General features: G+C 41.8%; 1 protein-coding gene across 4 annotated transcripts in view; it reads right to left on the bottom strand.

Annotated features, from left to right (window-relative positions):
- The window catches only part of LOC140847824 (neuroepithelial cell-transforming gene 1 protein-like), a 34,044-nt gene extending 17,746 nt beyond the window's left edge, over positions 1-16,298 (bottom strand). The window contains exons 1-2 of one of the 4 annotated variants that reach the window (XM_073229198.1): positions 14,855-16,298; positions 13,257-13,331 (exon numbers count right to left, since the gene is read on the bottom strand). In XM_073229198.1, coding sequence (XP_073085299.1) covers positions 13,257-13,331; positions 14,855-14,968 — 189 coding nt within the window. In that variant the 5' untranslated portion in view covers positions 14,969-16,298. Of the gene's footprint in view, positions 1-3,375; positions 3,823-13,256; positions 13,332-14,854 lie in introns of those variants that run through there. The other 3 variants (XM_073229194.1, XM_073229195.1, XM_073229197.1) reach the window with 3 other exon arrangements.
- Between the last annotated feature and the right edge of the window lie 6,468 nt (positions 16,299-22,766).

Raw genomic sequence — 22,766 nt, 5'->3', positions numbered from 1 at the left:
GGCTCAGGGCTCCGTTTTGGGGTCTCTCGTTCAAACGCCATAGCATGGTCCACCAACAGACGGACTGACCCCACAGACTATTAGTAACTGACTTTAGTCCAGATTTTGACAAGCCACTGTGCCTCTCTGTCATGCCTGCTGTGGTAGGATTGTATGACACACGAAACCTGCATTTGATTCCCAACTGTGGCACCCATTCTTGCAGTGTATGTCCAGTAAAATGGGTGTCCTGATTACGCTCAGTTACCTGTGGTCAGCAATAGGTGGCAGAGAGTCACTCCAGGCCTCTTTTGGTTGTCTGCTGGTGTGCACAAGGGGTAGGAAAAGCAACCAGAAGTCCAGTAGCTGTGTCCACACAAGTCATGGCATACTGATATCCTTCTGACACAGGTAGAGGCCCAACAGAGTCTATCTGCCACTTGACGAGGGGTATAGCCCCCTTAGTTATTGTCCAATATTGATGTGGAACTTGGTGTAAGTCCCTTTGGAGAATACGGCACACTCCTGCTGGGCTCTACTAACTTCTTCAAAGGTCAAAGACAAGCCCCACTGACAGGCTACAGCCCACATTGTCTTTAACCCCGCATGCAACAAACATTGATGTAACCACTGGGCTACATCAGAGGCAGGCTTTCCTTCTAACCAATGTATCTGGGCCAATTTATCTGCCTCATCATTTCCTGGGGAGCCACTGACAAATGACCTGTCACATGGTATACTGTAATTATTTTACTCTGACCACAGGCTCATAAGTCTTGCCACCATTCCTGTCCCCAAAGGGGTAGGTGTCCAACCAGCCACTTGGCATTGTACTAGGCTGGTAGCCACAGGGTCAAGCCCCGATAGAGAGACACCAGCTGTTAGTGCAGACAACTATAGGGGAGGGCTCCTGGCTGATCACAAGCCACACAGCCTGCTACCCTGCCCATTGGCTGCACTTCCCCCCACCATATTCCATCCATATTGTCTCAGTCTTAGGATGGAAAGCTATGGCCCTCCATTTTGAGGACTGCCCATGGCTGGGGCCATCTGTGTACCATGCATCCTCAGGTACAGGGGCTCTTCCCTCCCGATAGGGTCTTTCTGCTACTAATGGTTCAAAAGAAAATTATTCCTGCTTTTCACAAGTATATGTCACCAGCCCAATAAGCACTGGAGTTCTTCACTCAAGGGGTTACTGGAGAGGGCACTATGCTGCTGAGGGTAAGAACCCCACTTGGCCATTGTGGGCATTTGTGCCACACCACTCCTTGGCTTTTGCATCCACTCTCGTACCGATCCCAAGATGGGATTGGTGGGTATTTCCCTTATCGGGGCCATTCCAGTGATGGGTTCTGTAGCCAGCAAGGAGTGATACATGGCATTCAGTTGTTATTCTATCAAAGTATATCATACCTCTGCCCATTTCCAAAGTTGTGACCAGAATCTAATACAGTGGCAAGTTCGTTCAAGCCGCCGCCAGAGACCCCAGCTATAACCGTCTTCAGTCACATGTACATGCAGCTCACAGGGCCTTAATTGGTCTATCACACTCAAGGCCTCAACGGCCTTCACTGCCTGTTTGGCTGTAGTGAAGGCAGATGTGTACAAGTTTCACCCCACTCCCACCTGACGCCTTTTCATACCAACCGGTATGAGGGCTTCAGAATTTGTACCAAGTGTGAGATAAACTCTCTCCAGTAGCCTAGAAGACCCAGAAACTCCTGTAGCAATGCTACAGTTGTAGGGGTAGGAAAGGCCTGGACTTTATCTATAACTGCTTCTGGTATAGCTTTGGGTCTTACCCAACCAGACAACCACGAACAATTTGACAGACAAACCAGGTCCCTGAACCTTCGTACTGGTTCACAGCCCACCCTTTCTCCTGTAGATATTGTAGCAGTCTAGGTGCTACACTTTATAGATCTGAAAGAGAATCAGATGTGAACATGACATCATCAACATAATGATACATCTGCACCAGTGGCGGTTTCTCCCATGTAGTCACGTCCTGGGAGACAAGTCCATGACAGATGGTGGGGCTCTGGAGGTATCCCTGTGGAAGGACGGAGAAAGTTCATTGCCATCCTTTCCACGTGAAGGCAATTTGTTCCTGAGTTTCTGGCTCAATGTCAATGGAAAAGAAGGCATTAGCAAGATCCAGCACATAATGGTAGGTGCCTAGTTCGTGGCTGAGGGTATCCATCAGGCAATAGAGGGGACAGCAGCATGCATGGGAGTATGACTTTATTCATTTCTCTAAAATCCATAAGTCACATGCCAGGAGCCATCTGGCTTTTTTACTGGCAACACTGGGGAATTTAAAGGACCTACGGGTGGGCTTTATAATACCCACGGTTTTCCAGCACTTGGATACTTTCTCCAATCTCTTTACATCCTCCAGGCAGTTTGTATTGTTTGGTATTGGTCACCCGCCAAGGCACATGCAAAGCTATAGGCAGGCGCATACCATGTCTCCTCAGAACTGCCTTCACCACACGTACTCTCAGTCTGAACTCACCTGCAGTTGTCTGCAACCATAGATCCTGCAGGATATCAATGCCCCAAAATATACTCAGGGATAGGAGATATATACCCAATATACTCTTTTGGGAGTAGACACCCGATTCCCAAATTCCCAAAGGGATTTGCGCTTGATTCACTCTTGATAGCCTTACTACCATATCCAACTATGATACTGAGGGCCCTGGGGAAACTGCTCACGGGTTACCATAAATCAGTGAACATTCAGCCCCTGTGTCCACCAGAGCTAGAATACCTTGTATGTTCACTGGGGACCAATGGATAGCTTTTTCAACATGTGGCCTACTGTTCCCCCCTGGTCTCTCATGGAAGATACCTCGACCTTCCCCTCAGTCAAACCGTGTTCCCCAATCGTCTTCCTGTGTGGGCTCGAGTGACACTGGCTCGCTCTACAGCAGGAAGTCTTGCAAACACACAGGTGGAACTTGTGGCTCTGGCTTTGACCTCTGCCTCTTTGGTCTTAAAGGCTGTAACTAAGTACCAGAGACACAGGAGCCAAGCTGATATTGACTCTGAGGGCTTCTGCCTAAACTGGGAGCCCAAATCCACCAGCTCAGCCTGAGTATAGGGGTGGTCCATAGAGTGCCCCACGACCTGGGGAGGGGGCTACTCCTCACCTAGGGGAACTTTCAGCTGCTGGGTCTTTTATTTCCTTTACAGCCACTGAGCGTGCTTTCAATACAGGAGGCCGTCAGTGCCTCTGGCACCACCCCTTCATCCTTCCCCAGCTCCTCCATTTCGGGGGCTGATGGCATCTTTCTCTCCCCTCCCCTGAGTGCCTCCGCTGCCACAACCTTTAGCTTTTCTACCGTGCCTCACAGCAATGCTAGCTCAGTCTTCAGCAGCTCTTACCTTCACCTTAATTCTCGACATCTCGCCTTCTCGTGCCTCCTCCTGTGCTTCCCTTAGACAATCCACTGTCTGCCCCCTCTGAGGCGCAGCCCGCTGAAGCACCGCACCCATAAGGGCAGCCTTTCTTTCTCCTTAGTAGTCAATGAACACTGTGAACTTCACCACTTGTCTTGCCAAAGGCTTTCAGCCCCTGGCAAGTTCACTGTGTGGGGCAGTTGGGGTTCTTATGGCCAGTATTCTCACGGAATGTTAACCACCTCATGATGTTACTGGCCTGTTGCTAGGCTACCTACTGGCCACGCCCCTCTTTCTCACTTGGATGGCACCACCAGTACCAGGGAGGTCTGAGGTCTGAGGCATCTGCAGCGCACCTGTGGGTGTGGCTTGCTCACCTCGCTGCCCGAGGGCAGGAGTTTCTCAATCTCTAGAAAACAGCACAGTATCAGGCACATAGACTTTCAACAAATAACTGTAAATGGATGGATGAATTGAAATACACATTGAAAGAAATACTTGGCTGTTCATTTTCCAGAAGCCATCACTATGGCTTTGTTTTTGCTGTAAAAGAGCCCTGATCACAATAAAGCTTAATTCCACAGGAGGGAGCTGTCCTCTCTTCCCAGTAGCACCCTCCCTTCCAGCAGGCTGCTGGTGAGAGGAGAGGTTGTGGATGGGGTCAGATGCCACATGCCCTTTCTTTGCCTCTGGGCTATCCTGCGTTCTGGGTTAAAGAAGTCTGCGTTAGCTCTATGGAGTCCTAGATGCCCCACAGCTTTGAAACTGAGGGCTTGCTTGTTGCAAAACCTCTTTGCCTGCTTTGTTCCCTGTTAGTGGAAACCTCTGTTTGGGAACAGATGAACATTTCCCCACAGGTTTTGGGATACAGATACAGTCTTGCTCCAAACTGGGGGCTCTCCTTAGGGAGTACTTTTAGTTTGTAAGTTATGACTGTGCTATATCTGGGACTTGCATAAGGCTGCAAGAGTCTGGATTCAAGAACCAAAATTCTACTCATAAAATGAGGCAGAGGACCTTGGCCAGGGGATTTTACTGGGACAGCCTGGTTCTCAGGCATGCTGCAGGTGTCCCTGGGAGAGCTATCAGAGTTTTCACACATAAGCTGGGGCACTTATGGGGCCAGCCCACGGAGAGGGGCACTGTTTGGGCTACCTTCTCTCCAATTGGGTCTCCTCTGCAGACATTGCAAAAGTTATGCTATTGTGAAATTCTTCACATCTAATCAAAATCTCCTCTGCAGACATTGGAGACCATTTCTTGTGGTTTAGGTCTTACTGGAAAAGATGATCCAAGAGTCCCTACCAGGTAACCGACACAGGCAGCGGAGAAGGGCAAGGTGACCAGCAACCAGGAAGGGACTTTGTTTTCCCAGTTGACACTTTCGCTACCTGCCTACAACTACCTCTATCGCTATGAAAAGGCAGAAGAATTTGGTCTAGTCCAGAATTACCCAACCGCCAAAAGGGCCTGGGGAGATAGATTCAACCAATCTTCCCGAAAAAGAATTCAAAACAAAGGTCATAACCAGGCTGATGGACTTGCAGAGAAGTATAAGAGCTAAGGGATGAAGTCAGGAGGGAGAATACAGAAATAAAACAATCTCTGGAAAGACCTAAGAGCAGACTGGATGAGGCGCAAGAAACCATTAATGGAACAGAAATCAGAGAAACAGGAATACAGAGAAGCTGAGGCAGAGAGAGATAAAAAGATCACCAGGAATGAAAGAATATTAAGAGAACTGAGTGACCAACTCAAATGGAACAATATGCGCATTATAGGAGTACCAGAAGAAGAAGAGAAGAAAGGATAGAAAGCGTCTTTGAAGAAATAATAGCTGAAAACTTCCCCAAACTAGGGGAGGAAATAGTCTCTCAGACCATGGAAGCCCACAGATCTCCCAACACAAGGGATTTAAGGAGGACAACACCAAGATATATAATAATTAAAATGGCAAAGATCAAAGACAAGGACAGAGTACTAAAGGCAGCCAGAGTGAGAAAAAAGGGCACCTCCAAAGGAAAACCCATCAGACTATCAACAGACTTCTTAACAGAAACCTTACAGGCCAGAAGAGAATGGCGTGATATATTTAATGCAATGAAACAGAAGGGCCTTGAACCAAGAATACTGTATCCAGCACGACTATCATTTAAATATAAAGGAGGGATTCAACAATTCCCAGACAAGCAAAAGTTGAGGGTATTTGCCTTCCACAAACCACCTCTACGGGATATTTTAAAGGGACTGCTCTAGATGGAAGCACTCCTAAGGCTAAATAGATGTCACCAGAGAAAGTAAAATCACAGCAAAGAAAGCAGACCAACCAAATACTAACCAAAGGCAAAAAATAAGATAAACTACCCATAAAAGCAGTTAAAGGAAACACAAAAGAGCACGGAATAAAACAACCAACATATAAAGAATGGAGGAGGAGGAATAAGAAGGGAGAGAAATAATGAATCACCAGACAGTGTTTATAACAGCTCAATAAGCGAGTTAAGTTAGACAGTAAGATACTAAAGAAGATAACCTTGAACCTTAGGTAACCACGAATCTAAAGCCTGCAATGGCAATAAGTACAAATCTTTCAATAGTCACGCTGAATGTAAATGGACTGAATGCACCAATCAAAAGACACAGAGTAATAGAATGGATGAAAAAGCAAAACCCATCTATATGCTGCTGCTTACAAGAGAACCACCTCAAACCCAAAGACATGCACAGACTAAAAGTCAAGGGATGGAAAAAGACATTTCATGCAAACAACAGGGAGAAAAAAAGCAGGTGTTGCAGTACTAGTACGAGACAAAATAGACTTCAAAACAAAGAAAGTAACAGGAGATAAAGAAGGACATTACATAATGATAAAGGGGTCAGTCCAACAGGAGGATATAACTATTATAAATATATATGCTCCCAACACAGGATAACCAGCATGTGTGAAACAAATACTAACAGAACTAAAGGAGGAAATAGAATGCAATGCATTCATTTTAGGACACTTCAACAGGCCACTCACTCCAAAGGATAGATCCACCAGACAGAAAATAAGTTAGGACACGGAGGCACTGAGAGGAACAGGCCAAGGAAGAAACACAAAAGTTGAACAAATCAATTACGAGCAAAGAAATTGAAGCAGTAATCAAAAAACTACCCAAGAAAAAAACCCCTGGACCAGATGGATTTACCTCAGAATTTTATCAGACATAAAGAGAAGACATAATACCCATTCTCCTTAAAGTTTTCCAAAAAAAGAGAAGAGGAGGGAATACTCCCAAACTCCTTCTATGAAGCCAACATCACCCTAATACCAAAACCAGGCAAAGAAAATTACAGACCAAAAAGAAAATTACAGACCAATATCCCTGATGAACGTAGATGCAAAAATACTCAATAAAATATTAGCAAACCAAATTCAAAAATATATCAAAAGGATCATACAGCACAACCAAGCGGGATTCATCCCAGGTATGCAAGGGTGGTACAACATTTGAAAATCCACCACATGAACAAAAAGGACAAAAACCACATGATCATCTCCATAGATGCTGAAAAAGCATTCAACAAAATTCAACATCCATTAATGATAAAAACTCTCAGCAAAATGGGTATAGAGGGCAAGTACCTCAACATAATAAAGGCCATATATGATAAACCCACAGCTAACATCATACTGAACAGCAAGAAGCTGAAACCTTTTCACTGAGATCGGGAACAAGACAGGGATGCCCACTATCCCCACTGTTATTCAACATAGTACTGGAGATTCTAGCAATGGCAATTAGACAAAACAAAGAAATACAAGGAATCCAGATTGGTAAAGAAGAAGTTAAACTGTCACTATTTGTAAATGACATGATATTGTACATAAAAAAACCCTAAAGACTCCACTCCAAAACTACCAGAACTGATATCAGAAAACAACAAAGTTGCAGGATACAAAATTAACATACAGAAATCTGTGGCTTTCCTATACTATCAATGAACCAATAGAAAGAGAAATCAGGAAAACAATTCCATTCACAATTGCCTCAAAAAGAATAAAATACCTAGGAATAAACCTAACCAAAGAAGTGAAAGACCTATACCCTGAAAACTATAAGACACTCTTAAGAGAAATTAAGGAGGACACTAACAAATGGAAATTCACCCCATGCTCTTGGCCAAGAAGAATTAATATCGTCAAATGGCCATCCTGCCCAAAGCAATATACAGATTCCATGCAATCCCTATCAAACTACCAACAGCATTCTTCAATGAACTGGAACAAATAGTTCAAAAATTTATATGGAAACACCAAAGACCCCGAATAGCTAAAGCAATCCTGAGACGGAAGAATAAAGTGGGGGGATCTCACTCCCAAACTTCAAGCTCTACTACAAAGCTTGTCTAGTAATCAAGACAATTTGGTACTGGCACAAGAACAGAGCCACAGACCAATGGAAAAGAATAGAGACTCCAAACATATATGGTCAACTAATATTCGACAAAGGGGCCATGGACATACAATGGGGAAATGACAGTCTCTTCAACAGATGGTGCTGGCAAAACTGACAGCTACATGTAAGAGAATGAAACTGGATCACTGTCTAACCCCATATGCAAAAGTAAATTCGAAATGGATCAAAGACCTGAATGTAAGTCATGAAACCATAAAACTCTTAGAAAAAAACATAGGCAAAAATCTCTTGGACATAAACATTAGTGACTTCTTCATGACCATATCTCCCAGGCAAGGAAAACAAAAGCAAAAATGAACAAGTGGGACTACATCAAGCTGAAAAGCTTCTGTACAGCAAAGGACACCAGCAATAGAAAAAAAAAGGTACCCTACAGCATGGGAGAATATATTCATAAATGACAGATCCGAAAAAGGCTTGACATCCAAAAGATATGAAGAGCTCATGCACCTCAACAAACAAAAAGCAAATAATCCAATTAAAAAATGGGCAGAGGAGTCAGACAGAGAATTCTCCAAAGAAGAAATTCAGATGGCCAACGGACACATGAAAAGATGCTCCACATCGCTAGTTATCAGAGAAATGCAAATTAAAACTACAATGAGATATCACCTCACACCAGTAAGGATGGCTACCATCCAAAAGACAAACAACAACAAATGTTGGTGAGGTTGTGGAGAAAGGGGAACCCCCCTACAGTGCTGGTGGGAATGTAAATTAGTTCAACCACTGTGGAAAGCGCTATGGAGGTTCTTCAAAATGCTCAAAATAGACTTACCATTTGACCCAGGAATTCCACTTCTAGGAATTTACCCTAAGAATGCAGCAGCCCAGTTTGAAAAAGACAGATGCACCCCTATGTTTATCGCAGCGCTATTTACAATAGCCAAGAAATGGAAGCAACCTAAGTGTCCATCAGTAGATGAATGGATAAAGAAGTTGTGGTACATACACACAATGGAATATTACTCAGCCATAAGAAGAAAACAAATTCTACCATTTGCAACAACATGGATGGAGGTATAGGGTATTACGCTCAGTGAAATAAGCCAAGCAGAGAAAGACAAATACCAAATGATTTCACTCAAATATGGAGTATAACAACAAAGAAAAACTGAAGGAACAAAACAGCAGTCGAATCAAAGAACCCAAGAAGGGACTAACAGTTACCAAGGGGAAAGGGACTGGGGAGAATGGGACGGTAGGGAGGGATAAGGGTGGGGAAGAAGAAAGGGGGTATTATGATTAGCATGTATAATGTGGGGGGTGGGGGAAAGGGGAGGGCTGTGAAACACAGAGAAGACAAGTAGTGATTCTACAACATCTTACTACGCTGATGGATAGTGACTGTAACGGGGTTTGTGGGGGGGAATTGGTGAAGGGGAGAGCCGAGTAAACATAATGTTCTCCATGTAATTGTAGATTAATGATAACAGCAACAACAAGAAAAAGTAAATACATAATATGTATTTATATTTCAGCCCTTAGATAAATGGTAGCATATACTACAAAGAAAAAAAAATTACATATATTTTGTAGCTCTTGGAAGAAAAGAAGGTCTATCAAACCTCTAAGATATGAGGTGAGGGTCTGTCTTGCCAATAGGTTTCAGATGCTACGGATTCAATGTGACCAAAGAAATGACAGCAGTAACATGCTTTGGGGTGAAAGTGCTTATTACTCGGTTTGTTATCACAGCGGTCAACCACTAGCATTTTTGCCTCCGTCCAGAGCACTGGGTGGAGCTCTCCATATAGTGTAATAATAGCTCATTGCTTAAAGGCATGGAAGCAGTAGCCTAACAACAGGCCAGTTACATCATCAGGTGGTTTAAGTTTAGTGAGGATCCTGGCCATAGGAACCTTAACTTCCCCACACTCCACCTGTGCATAAAATGAGAGTTCCTGTGGCCAGGATTCTCACCTGGCCATGGTTGAATAGCTCACTGCACACCTCTGGGCAATACATGGCTGTTGACTCTATACAAAGAACTCCGCCCACTGCTCTGCACGCAACACGGTGGCAGGACTGCAAGGCTGCTGGAGAACAGAGAAGAGGCTGGAGTGGTGGCAGCGCCGAGGAAAGAGGCCCAGAGGGCAGCTGTGCGGGAGGACTGTGCAGAGAGGCCCGGAGAACGGCTGTGAGGACAGAGGGGCCCAGAGGTTGGCTGTGCGGACAAAGGGGCCCAGAGGCAGAGACTGGCTTGCTGCATACAGACTCACTCTGAGTTAATGGGATTCTACTGACTGACCTGCCACCTGGAAATAAAGTTGGGTATAACCCTTTCACCCCAAAGAACATTTTGCTGTCATTTTCTTTGGTCACACTGAATCCATAGCGAACTGCCCTGGGTCTGAAACCCTTTGTTAAGACATCACCCCTCAAGGATTCTCGCCCTACAATCTACATGCTCTCAATCGTCCTCAATGGTCCCTGTGCGAGAAAGCTGGGGCACTGTAACCAGATTCCACAACAGCAACAGGCGATAAAAACAACGTAGAGGTTAACAAAAATTAAGATACAACAAGATTTTGACACAGATAACAAAAATTATAATAATCCTCAAGTCAGAGGAGGTTCCTAATCCACAAAAGACCTTAGAGGCGATAAGACACATGTTTTAATGACAACAACATAGGCAAATCTTGTCCATCAGGTAGGATGCATGCAAGAGAGTGGTCCTGTGATAGGACTGTAGCAGGAAGGGGGTCCCCCTTCCAGGTCTAGTATACCATACTTTTACTCCTTTCCCCGTCGGGGTTACTGAAGGGTCTGTATATAGTGCTACTGGAGGTGCATGCACTGGCCATAATGATAAAACAAACTGCCCGGTAAGTATCTCCTACCTTCTGGCCTTTCAGGATATACTACTGTGACCTTTGGGGACCACTCTGCGGTCGTTCCAGGAATAGACAGGAGGCCAGCTTCCAGGCCTTGTCCCCAAGGTGCCAGGAGAGCCAGCCATCGTTGGTCCATGTGTCGAAAGGTCCTAGGCCAGGTCCACTCAATGGAGTCTCTGGGGTTCAGTGAAGTTGGTGTTGGTGGCAAGATATTATTCTGGTGACCAAACCTCGGCTTCAGTGATTCTTCCTTGGTTTGTACTTGCAGTTGCATAGGGGAGGCAGCCATAGGTGTTAACACATTTATGAGGTTCAGGTCTCCTTTTCGGGGGTCTCTCGTTCAAATGCCATAGCACGGTACATAAGCAGACTGACCATCCCCACAGACTATTGGTATCTGACTTCCGGATTTTGACAAGCCACTGTGCCTCTTCATCATGCCTGCCGCGGTAGGACTGTATGGCACATGAAACTTTCATTTGATTTCCAGCTGTGGCACCCATTCTTGCAGTGTATGTCCAGTAAAATGGGTGTCCTGATCACTCTCAATTACCTGTGGTGGGCCACAGGTGGCAAAGACAATCTAGGCTTCTTTTGGTCATCTGCTGGTGTGCATAATGGGTAGGAAAAGCAACCACAAGTCCAGCAGCTGTGTCCACACAAGTCATGGCATAACGATATCCTTCTGACACAGGTAGGGGCCCAATATAGTCTATCTGCCACCTGACAAGGGGTATAGCCCTCTTAGTTATTTTCCCATGTTGCTGTGGAACTTGGTGTAAGTCCCTTTTGAAGCACACGATACACTCCTGCCAGGCTCTACTAACTTCTTCAAAGGAAAAAGACAAGCCCCACTGACGGGCTACAACCCACATTGTCTTTTGCCTCACATGCAACTAACACTGATGTAACCACTGGGCTACATCAGAGGCAGGCTTTCCTTCTAACCAATGTATCAGGGCCAATTCATCTGCTTCATCATTTCCTGGGGATGCCACTGGCAAATGACCTGTCACACGATAAACTGTAATTATTTTAGTCTGACCACAGGTCCATAAGTCTTGCCACAATTCTTGTCCCCAAATGGGTCGGTGAACAGCCAGGCCGTTGGCATGATACAGGGTCAAGACCTGATAGGCAGCCCAGCTGTCAGTGCAGGCAACTATAGGGGAGGGCTCCTGGCTGACCACAAGCCACATGGCCCACAGCTCTGCCTGTTGGCTGCTCTTCCCTTCACCATCTTCCATCCATATTGTCTCAGTCTTAGGATGGAAAGCTATGGCCCTCCATTTTGGGGCCTGCCCACAGCTGGAGTTGTCTGTGTATCATGCATCTTTGGGCATAGGGGCTCTTCCCGCCCGATAAGGACTTTTGGCTACTAATGGTTCAAAAGCAAGGGAAATCTTCACTCAAGGGGCTACTAGAGAGGGCACTACGTTGCTGTAGGTAAGCACCCCACTTGGCCAGTGTGGGCGTTTGTGCCACACCACTCCTTGGCTTTTGGGTCCAGTGTCACACCCACGCCAGGTGGGAGAGTTGGTTATTGACTTTATCGGGTCCATTCCAGTGATGGGTTCTGTAGCCAGCAAGGCATGATATACGGCAGCCAGTTGTTTTTCTATCAAAGTGTATCTTGCCTCTTCCCCTTTCCAGAGTTGTGACCAGAATCCAATAGGTTGGCAAGTTCCTTCAAGCCGCTGCCAGAGACACCGTCTTCAGTCACATGTGCAGCCAGTTCACAGGGCCTTGATAGGTCTATCACACTCCAGGCCTGAACAGCCTTGACTGCCCATTTGGCTGTAGTAGAGGCAGATGCACAAGTCTCATCCTAGTCCCACCTGATGCCCTTTCATACCAACTGGTATAAGGGCTTCAGAATTTGTGCCAAGTGCAGGATAAACTCTCCAGTAGCCTAGACGATCCAGAAACTCCAACAGCAATGCTACAGTTGTAGGGGTAGGAAAAGCCTGGACTTTACCTATAACTGCTTCTGGTATAACGTGGGTCTCACCCAACTAGATGTTGCCCAAGAATATGACAGACAAACCAGGTCCCTGAACCTTGGTACTGTTCACAACCCATCCTTTCTCTTGTAGATGTTGCAGCAGTTTACGTGCTATACCTTCTAGATCTGAAAGAGAATCGGATGTGAACATGACATCATCAATATAATGATACAGCCGCAGCACTGGCAGTTTCTCCCATGTAGTCACGTCCTGGGCTACAAGTCCGTGACAGATGGTGGGGCTCTGGAGGTATCCCTGTGGAAGCATGGTGATAGTCCATTGCCATCCTTCCTACATGAAGGCAAACTGTTCCTGACTTTCCTGCTCAATGTCAATGGAAAAGAAGGCATTAGCAAGATCTACCACATAATGGTATGTTCCTAGTTCATGGCTGAGGGTATCCATCAGGCCTGCAATAGAGAGGACAGCAGCATGCATAGGGGGTATGACTTTATTCAATTCTCTATAATCCACAATCACATGCCAGGAGCCATCTGGCTTTTTTACTGGCCACACTGGGGAATTGAAGGACTATGGGTGGGCTTTATAATACCCACCTTTTCGAGCTCCTGGATAGTTTCTCCAATCTCTTTACGTCCTCCAGGCAGTTTGTATTGTTTGATATTAGTCACCTGCCAAGGCACAGGCAGAGCTATGAGAAGGTGCCTACCATGTCCCCTCAGAACTGCCTTCCCCACACATACTAGCAGTCTGAACTCACCTGCAGTGGTCAGCAACCATACACCCTGCAGGATATCAATCCCCAAAATATACTCAGGGATAGGAGATATATACCCACTATACTCTTTTTGGGGTAGACACCCTTTTCCCCAAGGGATTTGGGCCTGTTTCATTCAGCCTTATCCCTATATCCATCTATGATTCTGGGGTCTCAGGAAAATTGCTCAAGGTTATCATGAATCAGTGCACATTCACCCCCTGTGTCCGCCAGAGCCGGGACACATTGTATGTTCACTTCACTGGGGACCAATGGATAGCTATTTCAACATGTGGCCTCCTGTTCCCCCTGGTCCCTCAGGGTAGATACATCGACCTTCCCCTCAGTCAAACCATGTTCCCCAATCGTCTTCCTGTGTGGGCTCGAGTGAGGTTGTCTCCCTCTCCAGCAGGAAGTCTTGCAAACACACAGTTCGGACTTGTGGCTCTGGCTTTTACCTCTGCCTCTTTGGTCTTAATAGCTGGAACTGCTGCTCTGTTTTCAGATGTTGCCATAGGTCTAGTAAGACCTAATTTGACTTTCCATCTAATTTCCTTTCATCTGCTCCTACCGGTATTAAACCAACCCACATCTGGGTCCTCGTAACCTTCATGAGATCCTTTAAGTTCTTCTTGTGAGTAGAAGACCTTATTTCTCTCCGTTTTCTCATTGTTTCAACCTCTCCTCACTCGGCTACTGTACGTGTTACCTTGCTTATGCGCTGGCCATAGTGAGGGGAAAGAATGGCCACTAGAGACCCAAAGACAGATGTGGGAGGTGTTTGAAGCACAGTATTTCTCAACCCAGTAGTGAAAATCTCTTCATATGGGCCATAATTCTCTGCACTACACATGGCATTTCTTATGCTTAGCTCTCATAACACCTGTTGGAGCTCAGCATACATCTGCCATCTAACAGGAGAGGATGGTAGATCACCCTGATTGGGCCACACAGCACGAAGTGCAGCTATAAGCCAATCGAGGAGGGAGTGATTCTCTGGGGTCTGATGTGCATTTCATAATCGCTGCCAGCTTTCCCATCTGTGATCCCAACAGAACAATTTCATCCACCCCTAAGTTCCACAGACGTAGGAGCCAAGCTGATACTGACTCTGAGGGCTTCTGCCTAAACCAGAACCCCAAATGAACCAGCTCCGCCTGATTATAGGGGTGGAGCACAGAGTGCTCCACGAGGGGACTGCTCCTCTCCTAAGGGAACTTTCAACTGCTGGGTATTTTCTTTACAACGACTGAGCGTGCTTTCAATATGGGAGGGGTCAGTGCCTCTGGCACCACCCCTTCATCCTTTCCCAGCTCCTCTGTTTCTGGGGCTGATGGCACCTTTCTCTCCCCTGCCCCGAGTACCTCCTCTGCCGCAACCTTTAGCTTTTCTACCGTGCCTCACAGCAACGCTAGCTCAGTCTTCAGAAGCTCTTACCTTCACCTTAATTCTCCGCATCTGGCATTCTCGTGCCACCTCCTCCTGTGCTTCCCTCAGATAATCCACTGTCTGCCCCCTCCTAGGGGTAGCCTGCTGAAGCACCCCTCCCATAAGAGAAGCCTTTCTTTCTCCTTAGTAGTCAATGAACACTGTGGACTTCGCCACTTGTCTTGCCAAAGGCTTTCAGCCCCTGGCAAGTTCGCTGTGTGGGCCAGTTGGGGTTCTTATGGCCAGGATTCTCACGGAACTTAAACCACCTGATGATGTAACTGGCCTGTTGCTAGGCTACCTTTATGGAATAAGCTATTATTGCACTATATAGAAAGCTCGGCTCAGCAGCTCGGTAATAAACCTTTTCACCCCAAAAGAACGTTTGCTGTCATCTTCTTTGGTCACACTGTGTCCTGCAATGGGTTTCAAGCCCCAGAAAGTAGCTATGATTTTTTCATTTGTAGTATTTTTAAACTCATGGGTATGCACACACTTGTTGTATCATGATCCACTTCAATTATTATTCTTACTATGATCAAATCATCACATCTTTGGCCACTGAGTGCTACTTCAGGATGGCTCCTATGTCCTTTCCCCCGCTGCTTTATTAGGCATAATTCACATGGTATAAATTTAAGGTATGTCACATGTTGATTTCCTGTGCCCTACTGAAATTCATTAGAGAATGTTAATAAATAAAATTCATGATTTTAAAAACTGGTAAAGGAATGAATCAAGCACTTGCTCTGCCTTTAGTATAAGTTAGTACTTTGTAGTAACCAAATGGTTATGAGGGGAATTTTCTTTTTACTGAAATGTTTCAGTTAGTAAACAGAAGGGCTGACAAAGTACAGTACCACTGCTTTGCCACCTCCAATGAAAAAAATGCATCTATGAAATGATAACTAATTTTGAAAAAAGCACAAAAAGACATATACCTCCCCGTGTGAAGAACACAGTCAATATAAAGAATCTCCACACCTAGCCACCAATCAGTTGAAATAAAGGGATAGAGGAACATAGAAAATGATACCAGGGGGATACATTCATGAATATCCAAGCTGTTGAAAGCTCTATAGGAAAAAAGACATGGTTTCTTTAAGAACAAAAAAACTGCAAGAAGACAAAGAGCTAGTGAGAAAACCTATAGATCAAAAGATACTTAAGAGATATAATCAGTCACTGTGTATGGACCCTATATGAATTCTAATCAAACTTACAAGATGAACAACAACAAAACCAAATGTGTGAATACTGAATTTGATGATACAGATGAAATGACAGAATGTCTAGGATTTGCTTAAAAATAATCTAAGGCAGGGTAGGTGAGTGGATAGATGATGTGAAATGGATCTGATGGTACATTGATAATTGCTGGAGCTGGGGTGAAGAAAAGGAGGATGATCTTTAAGTACATTTGACCATGAATTTTATTGTGGTAAACTGCAAATACTGTCTTATTTTTGTATTTGATTTGAAGCATATCTTAATACCCCAGGGTTATCTTTTCACGCTATTTTCTTCCTTTAAATACAAATTTTAAAAATGCAACTAAAAACTGTTTTGAAAAAAGCACAACACTTAAAATACATAATTCTTCTATAAAGATGTTGTAACCACACACACACACACACATGCGTGCACACAATCTGGCCTCCTGTATTTGCTAAAATGTTGAAAGACAAACCTATAAAAACTTAATTTTTAGAAAATAACTTTGCTTCAAAGCAGTAGCACCTATCATCCTTAAACATGTCAAACATTTAAAAAAACTTACTTTAAACTATGTAACTTCTTCATAACAATGTTTAAAAACATTCCTTAAAAACAAGATGGCTCTATAAAATTTGCCAAATCACAAAAATAGAATAAGCAATTTCAAAGATACCAGGTGTTTGGACTTAACTACAATTTTACACAAAATGATACATAATCAATTTTTAAGTGTGCACTGAGTTTTAGTTTATCGAACGTCACACACTGTCAACCCATGGGCTATAACTGACTTGCAGGCAAGTTGTCTGGCCTGCATGGTCCAACAGTTAAAAATCAGGAGGTTTCACAAAAAAATATCCTTTATTTTGACAGTGCCACACACGGCAATAGCTGGAGCACAGCAGCAGCTACCTCTTCTAGGAAGGACATGGCGCTCTACTTTCACCATACCTGCTTTTTTTTTTTTTTTTTTATCTGAACAGACACTTCTCCAAAGAAGAAATTCAGATGGCCAACAGTACCTGCTTTTTATTTATTAATTTAATTTATTTATTTATGAAGGTATCAAGGTTTCACAAGAAAAACAATGTGGTTATTACAGTCACTCTTATTATCGAGTCCCCACATACCCCACTGCAGTCACTGTCCATCAGTATAATAAGATGCCACAGAGTCCCAATTTGCTTTCTCTGAGCTACACTGTATTCCCCGTAACCCCATACACACCATGTGCACCAATCATCATACCCCAAAATCCCCTTCTCCCTCCCTCCCTCCCTCCCTCCATCCCTCCCCTCCCCTTCGGTAACTGCTAGTCCCTTTCTTGGAGTCTGTGATAGTCTGCTGCTATTTTGTTCCTTCAGTTTTGCTTGATATACACATGAAGATAGCATCTCAGAAACAAGCCACCATGAAAAGAAGAGAGAGAGATCTATGAAGTTAGAGAAGCTTTCTGAACCAAGCTCCTCTGTAGAAGTTCAGGAAAACTAAATTGACATTAGAATGAGCAGAAAATTTTCCACAAATGAGGGAAATCATTTGGTATTTGTCTTTCTCTGTGACTTATTTCACTGAGCACAGTACCCTCTAGCTCCATCCTTGATGTTGCAAATGGTAGGATTTGTTTTCTTCTTATGGCTGAATAGTATTCCATAGTATTTCATATCCATACCTCCCTTCTTTGCAGATACATGTCTGGTCTTCGTAGGCATTTGAGATTGTGATTATTAGATATGAGCTAAAATCATTTATGGGAGGTTTTCTCTTAATTTTTAACAAAGTACTAGAGCAGAAAAAACAATTTATCTATGAGAGCCAATATTACTCAGTTTTGCACATTAAAAATGCAAAATAAATCAGCATTCATATTCTTACACCACAGAAATAAAATTGCTTTTCTTTGACAGAGTAGTATAAGGCTTACCTTCAGATCAAGGCTGCTAAGGCTTACAACATCATCAGCTTTCTCTCTTCATTTTCTTTTCTATAAGAAAAGAATGGTTTCATTTTTACATAGAAGGGATGCATGTTACCCATTAGACTGCATACAACTAGTAAAATTACTTTTAAAAAATAGCCTTTGCCTGTATTCATAAGAAAATTATTTGGGATGCTCATAAATTATCTTTAGCATACATACTGTCTAAAGAGCCCCCTGACCAAATCATGTGTTTGTGAAGTGATTTCACCCTATTAAATAATTGACTTATGTAAAGTTTGTAAGAACACAACTCTTACTTAAGTCAAGGATTGTTAGAAAAAAAGTAAAATATGTTTTACACATAATGGGAAACAAGTTTTTTTTTTTTAAAGGAACATATATATTTTTCCCATGGGGACAGTTATCTTTACCATAAAACTTTTCTCATGGCACAAAGTAAGATTTGTTGTTTGAAGCAGGATTTATCGGCTGGAAGATGAATACACACAATCCTGGCATACCTTCCAGGAACGATTTATCCCTTGATAAATCTAGTAGAAGCAAAACTGCATATTTAGCTAGTAGAAGCAAAAACTGCATAGATAGCTTTAACTTCTGGTCTTTAACCAATATTGAAGAAGAGTCCTTAAGTAACACTTCTTTCTCTCACATCTCAAAATAACTCTTCAGATTACTTGTGGTACAGCCTAGTTCTTAATGAACTCTCAAAACTGATGAGCCAGGGCTCCCTTCCAAGTCCTGGTTCACCCTGAGGAGAAACTGGTAAGAGTGCAATCAAAATTGAGCAGGATCAGAACAATGGAGAAAAAAGGCAAGATAAAGTCCAGATGGAAGTGGGGAAAATACATGAAGATGGCATCTCAGAAACAAGCCACCATGAAAAGAAGAGAGAGAGATCTATGAAGTTAGAGAAGCTATCTGAACCAAGCTCCTTTGTAAAAGTTCAGGAAAACTAAATTCACATTAGAATGAGCAGAAACTTCTGCAAGTCAAATCCAATACAAAATCACCCTAAGAAAAAAGAGAATAAAGGCAGAATAATATCCCTACAGGGAAAGCGCCTCAGAAGGAAATGCTCAAGGCTGCAAAGCAAAACTATAACATACAATTTCAAATTTAACTAAAAGACATTAAGAAAAAGATAAGATGGTAAAGAACAAGACAAGTCGATTGGAAGAAACTAAAAAATGAGGAAATCTTTACTGATCTTAAGGTCATGTTCAGAAGATGCAGAAAAGTATGAATAATTTGATCCTAATTTTGAAAGCAAACTAAGCATCTCTTATTTGTGAGGCTATGTAAATAATTCTCTAAGCAAAACAGAGAAGGGTACATATAATGTTGCTGACATGGATTAAAGTAGAGGTTGGGGGGATGGAAAGACTTAGAGGAGACGAGAGGAAAGGAGGACACCTCGAGGCAAAAAGAAGAGTGCACTAAGGGAAAAAGCACATACATGATAATATTTATACATTTACATAAAATCATACATGTGCATGGACATATGTATGAAGAAACTTAACAGATTTTAAAACATCCTATATTTTCTTTCAAATTTTTTAAGGTTTTGCTTTTCATATTTATATATTCAATCCATCTAGAATTTACTTTTGTATGTATGTGCTATGGGGTAACACAGTCAATTGCCCCCATCCCAATACCACTTACTGACAGCACCATTCCTTCATAGTGCTTATGATACAGTAAGTTCTCATATATATGTAGATCAGTGACTGGGTTCTCTATTTTGTTGCATCAGTTATTTGTCTATACCTGCAACCACATTATGCTGTGTAATTACTGTACCCTTGGTGTTGTCTTAATAGCTAATACAGTACATCATATGTTCCCTGACTTGTATCCTACTTTCACTGTTCAGGGTTTTCTACTTTTCAACATGAAGTGTAAAATGAGATCTATTATACTCTAACGTGATTTATCAGAACTGCACTGAATTTATTAACTAATTTGGGGAGAACTGACATTTTTATGCTATTAAGTCTTTTCTTGAATGACTAGGGTATAATCATTTAAGTAGGTGTCCTTTGTTCTTTACTAATGCTTTCTAATTTTTCCCATAAAAGACTCACAGATCTTTTATTAGGTTTATTCCTAATTTTTAAAATTGTTTTTATTTCAATAAAAGCATCTTTAAAATTACTGTTTTAAATAAAATTTAACTGTTTACTGCTAGGCTATATACATTCTACTTTTTTCTTTTTATAGCTTTTATAGCCAGTAACCTTGCTTGAATTCCTGTTAGTTCTAATAGCTGTTACTGCTATTCTTTGGATATTCTATGTAGACAATCATATTGTCTCTACGTAATGAAATCATACTATCTCTTTTAATTTGCTACCACTTGTTTTCCTGTCTTACTGTGTTGGCTAGGAGTACTAGTACAATTCTAAATAGATATGGTGACAGCAGTCATCATTTTACCACTATGTATGCTGTTTATGGCAGGTCTCAGGCTAAGGAAGTTCTTTTCCATTCTTGGTTTGTCAAGAATTTTATCATGATTGCTGTTCATTTTATAATTTTCTACTCTTGCTTTTTCTGTTTTCTTTGGTTTACTCCATTGTTGTTTTTTTAATCTCTTGAGTTATATGCTGAATTTTTGCTTTTTCTTTCTTAAACTATGTATTTAAAAGTTACACATCTTCCTTTAAGTACTTCTTAACTGCATTCCAAGGTTTTAACACATGAACCATCCTTTGTCATGGGAGACCTCTACAAAAGTGTTTTTGCCAGATAACTTCCCTGAAATGTAGGAGGAAAATGTTAGAACTTCTATTTTTATGCACTTCTTAATCCTAAAAAGAAGCTGTATAGTGTTTAATATACAGATGAGTTCATCATCACTCATAATACAAGGTTAAAGACAACAGCAATCTAATCAGATCCAATAAAAAGTCAGCCTCAAACTGTGAATTTATCATGGCTATTTGAAATAAAGATTTATGGCCACTATCATTAACCTTACCCTAAATGAGTACTGTGCTTTGAGATATTAGCTAATAATGGTGCTACATACATAAAAGTTACAAATAAATATATCAGGGGTACTTGATCTAAATATGTTTGCTGATATGTTTGAAAAATCAAGTTTGGAGACAATTCTCCACTAAAGATTTTAAGTTTAGGTTCGTAAACCAGTAAAGGAAAGGGACCAAGATGAAAGTTTCAAAGGAAAATGCAGAATTGAAGGCAGGATATTCTTGCTGTGAATGTTTTACTGACCAACTAGTGTATATAATTGATATAAGAGTAAAGAAATATTGCACAGGACTCCCTGACAGATATATAAATTAAACACAAAAGAACAGAATACAAATTAAATATGCACTGATGAATCCACTAGCACATCCATACATGTAGACAAGTATAGTTTGGCAAACTAGAAACAGTCACTTTTTGCTATGTTCCCCAAATACGGAAAGCAGGAAACTCATGCTTTATTTGTACATTATTTATATGAGTAGTAAGAATAGGTAATGAGTTTTTAATTATAAAAAGAATCAATTCTCCAGTGTTACTTTGCACAAAGTTGATGCCTCTGTACGGTCTCATTCTAAAAATAATTCACTCCTTCTATACTAAGATGATTAATAAGAGAAAATCCATTCAATATACTTATTATCTGCAATGAGTTTTACATTTTCAAACAAGAAAAAAGCCATTAGAGTACCTACAAAAAAAAAAGCTTCATATTTCATGATATAGTCTCCTAATTTTAACACTGGTAGGAATAAGAGAAAGGATTGCATAGAGCTGAAGATGAAGAGATCTGGAACTTTTCAAAATCTGTTTCATATTTAACTGAAAGAAAAAGTTCAGCTTGTTTGCAGAAAAAATTAAATAGGCTGCTAAAGATGGCAAAAGAAACTCTGTACCTCAACATATTCCGAGAACTACACAAAACTGAGCTGTATACCAGGCTGAAAGACAGCCTATGACTCAATTCCCTCTAATGACTTGAAATAAAAACCCAATATCTACTCATCAAAGTGAAGGCCCAATCGGGGCCAGGTGTTAAAAATGTGAAGGAGCTACCTCTCCGAACTGAATATCTGTTAAGAGACAATTCAAACAATAAATAGAGAGTAATTAGTAAAATAAAACACTAGACAGATAAAAAACAATGTGTTCCATAGTTTTAGAGTTAAAGTAGCCTCATTAGTCATTCAATTGTAGAAACAAGAGGGAGGGTATACAAACATCAAGGTATACGTTCCGGTCACTTTCAGAATCTTTACAAAATAAGTCATTCAATTGTAGAAACAAGAGGAAGGGTATACAAACATCAAGGTATAGGTTCTGGTCACTTTCAGAATCTTTACAAAAGGGAGAGACCCTTTATAAAGTTAAGATTATTTAAGCAAAAATAATAATTCACTAAACCAAACAGAGTTTATTTTGGATCATATACATGGTTCAATTATATGAAATCTACGTATAGAAAAAATATAGAAAAAACATATTCAGAGAACTGTACAATGTATCTTTACTTATACCAATTACATACACAAATTGGTCAATAAAACGTTCATAGCAAGAATATCCTGCTTTTAATGCACTTCTGCACTTTCCTTTGATATATATATATATCACCAATGGTTTAAATAAAACCAGTAAATAATGCAAGAAATTATTTGATAAAATTCAACATTCATACCTAATATTTTAAAGAATGAAAGGATATTCTTAACATAAAAAATAAAACCTAAAATGCATTTAATTATCATTTGTTTAAATCTC

This window comes from Manis javanica, chromosome 2 (assembly GCF_040802235.1).
Source record: "Manis javanica isolate MJ-LG chromosome 2, MJ_LKY, whole genome shotgun sequence".
In the NCBI taxonomy this organism is placed as follows: domain Eukaryota; kingdom Metazoa; phylum Chordata; class Mammalia; order Pholidota; family Manidae; genus Manis; species Manis javanica.
The sequence above is the reverse complement of the archived record's forward strand: the minus strand, read 5'-3'. Positions and strand labels throughout refer to the sequence as shown.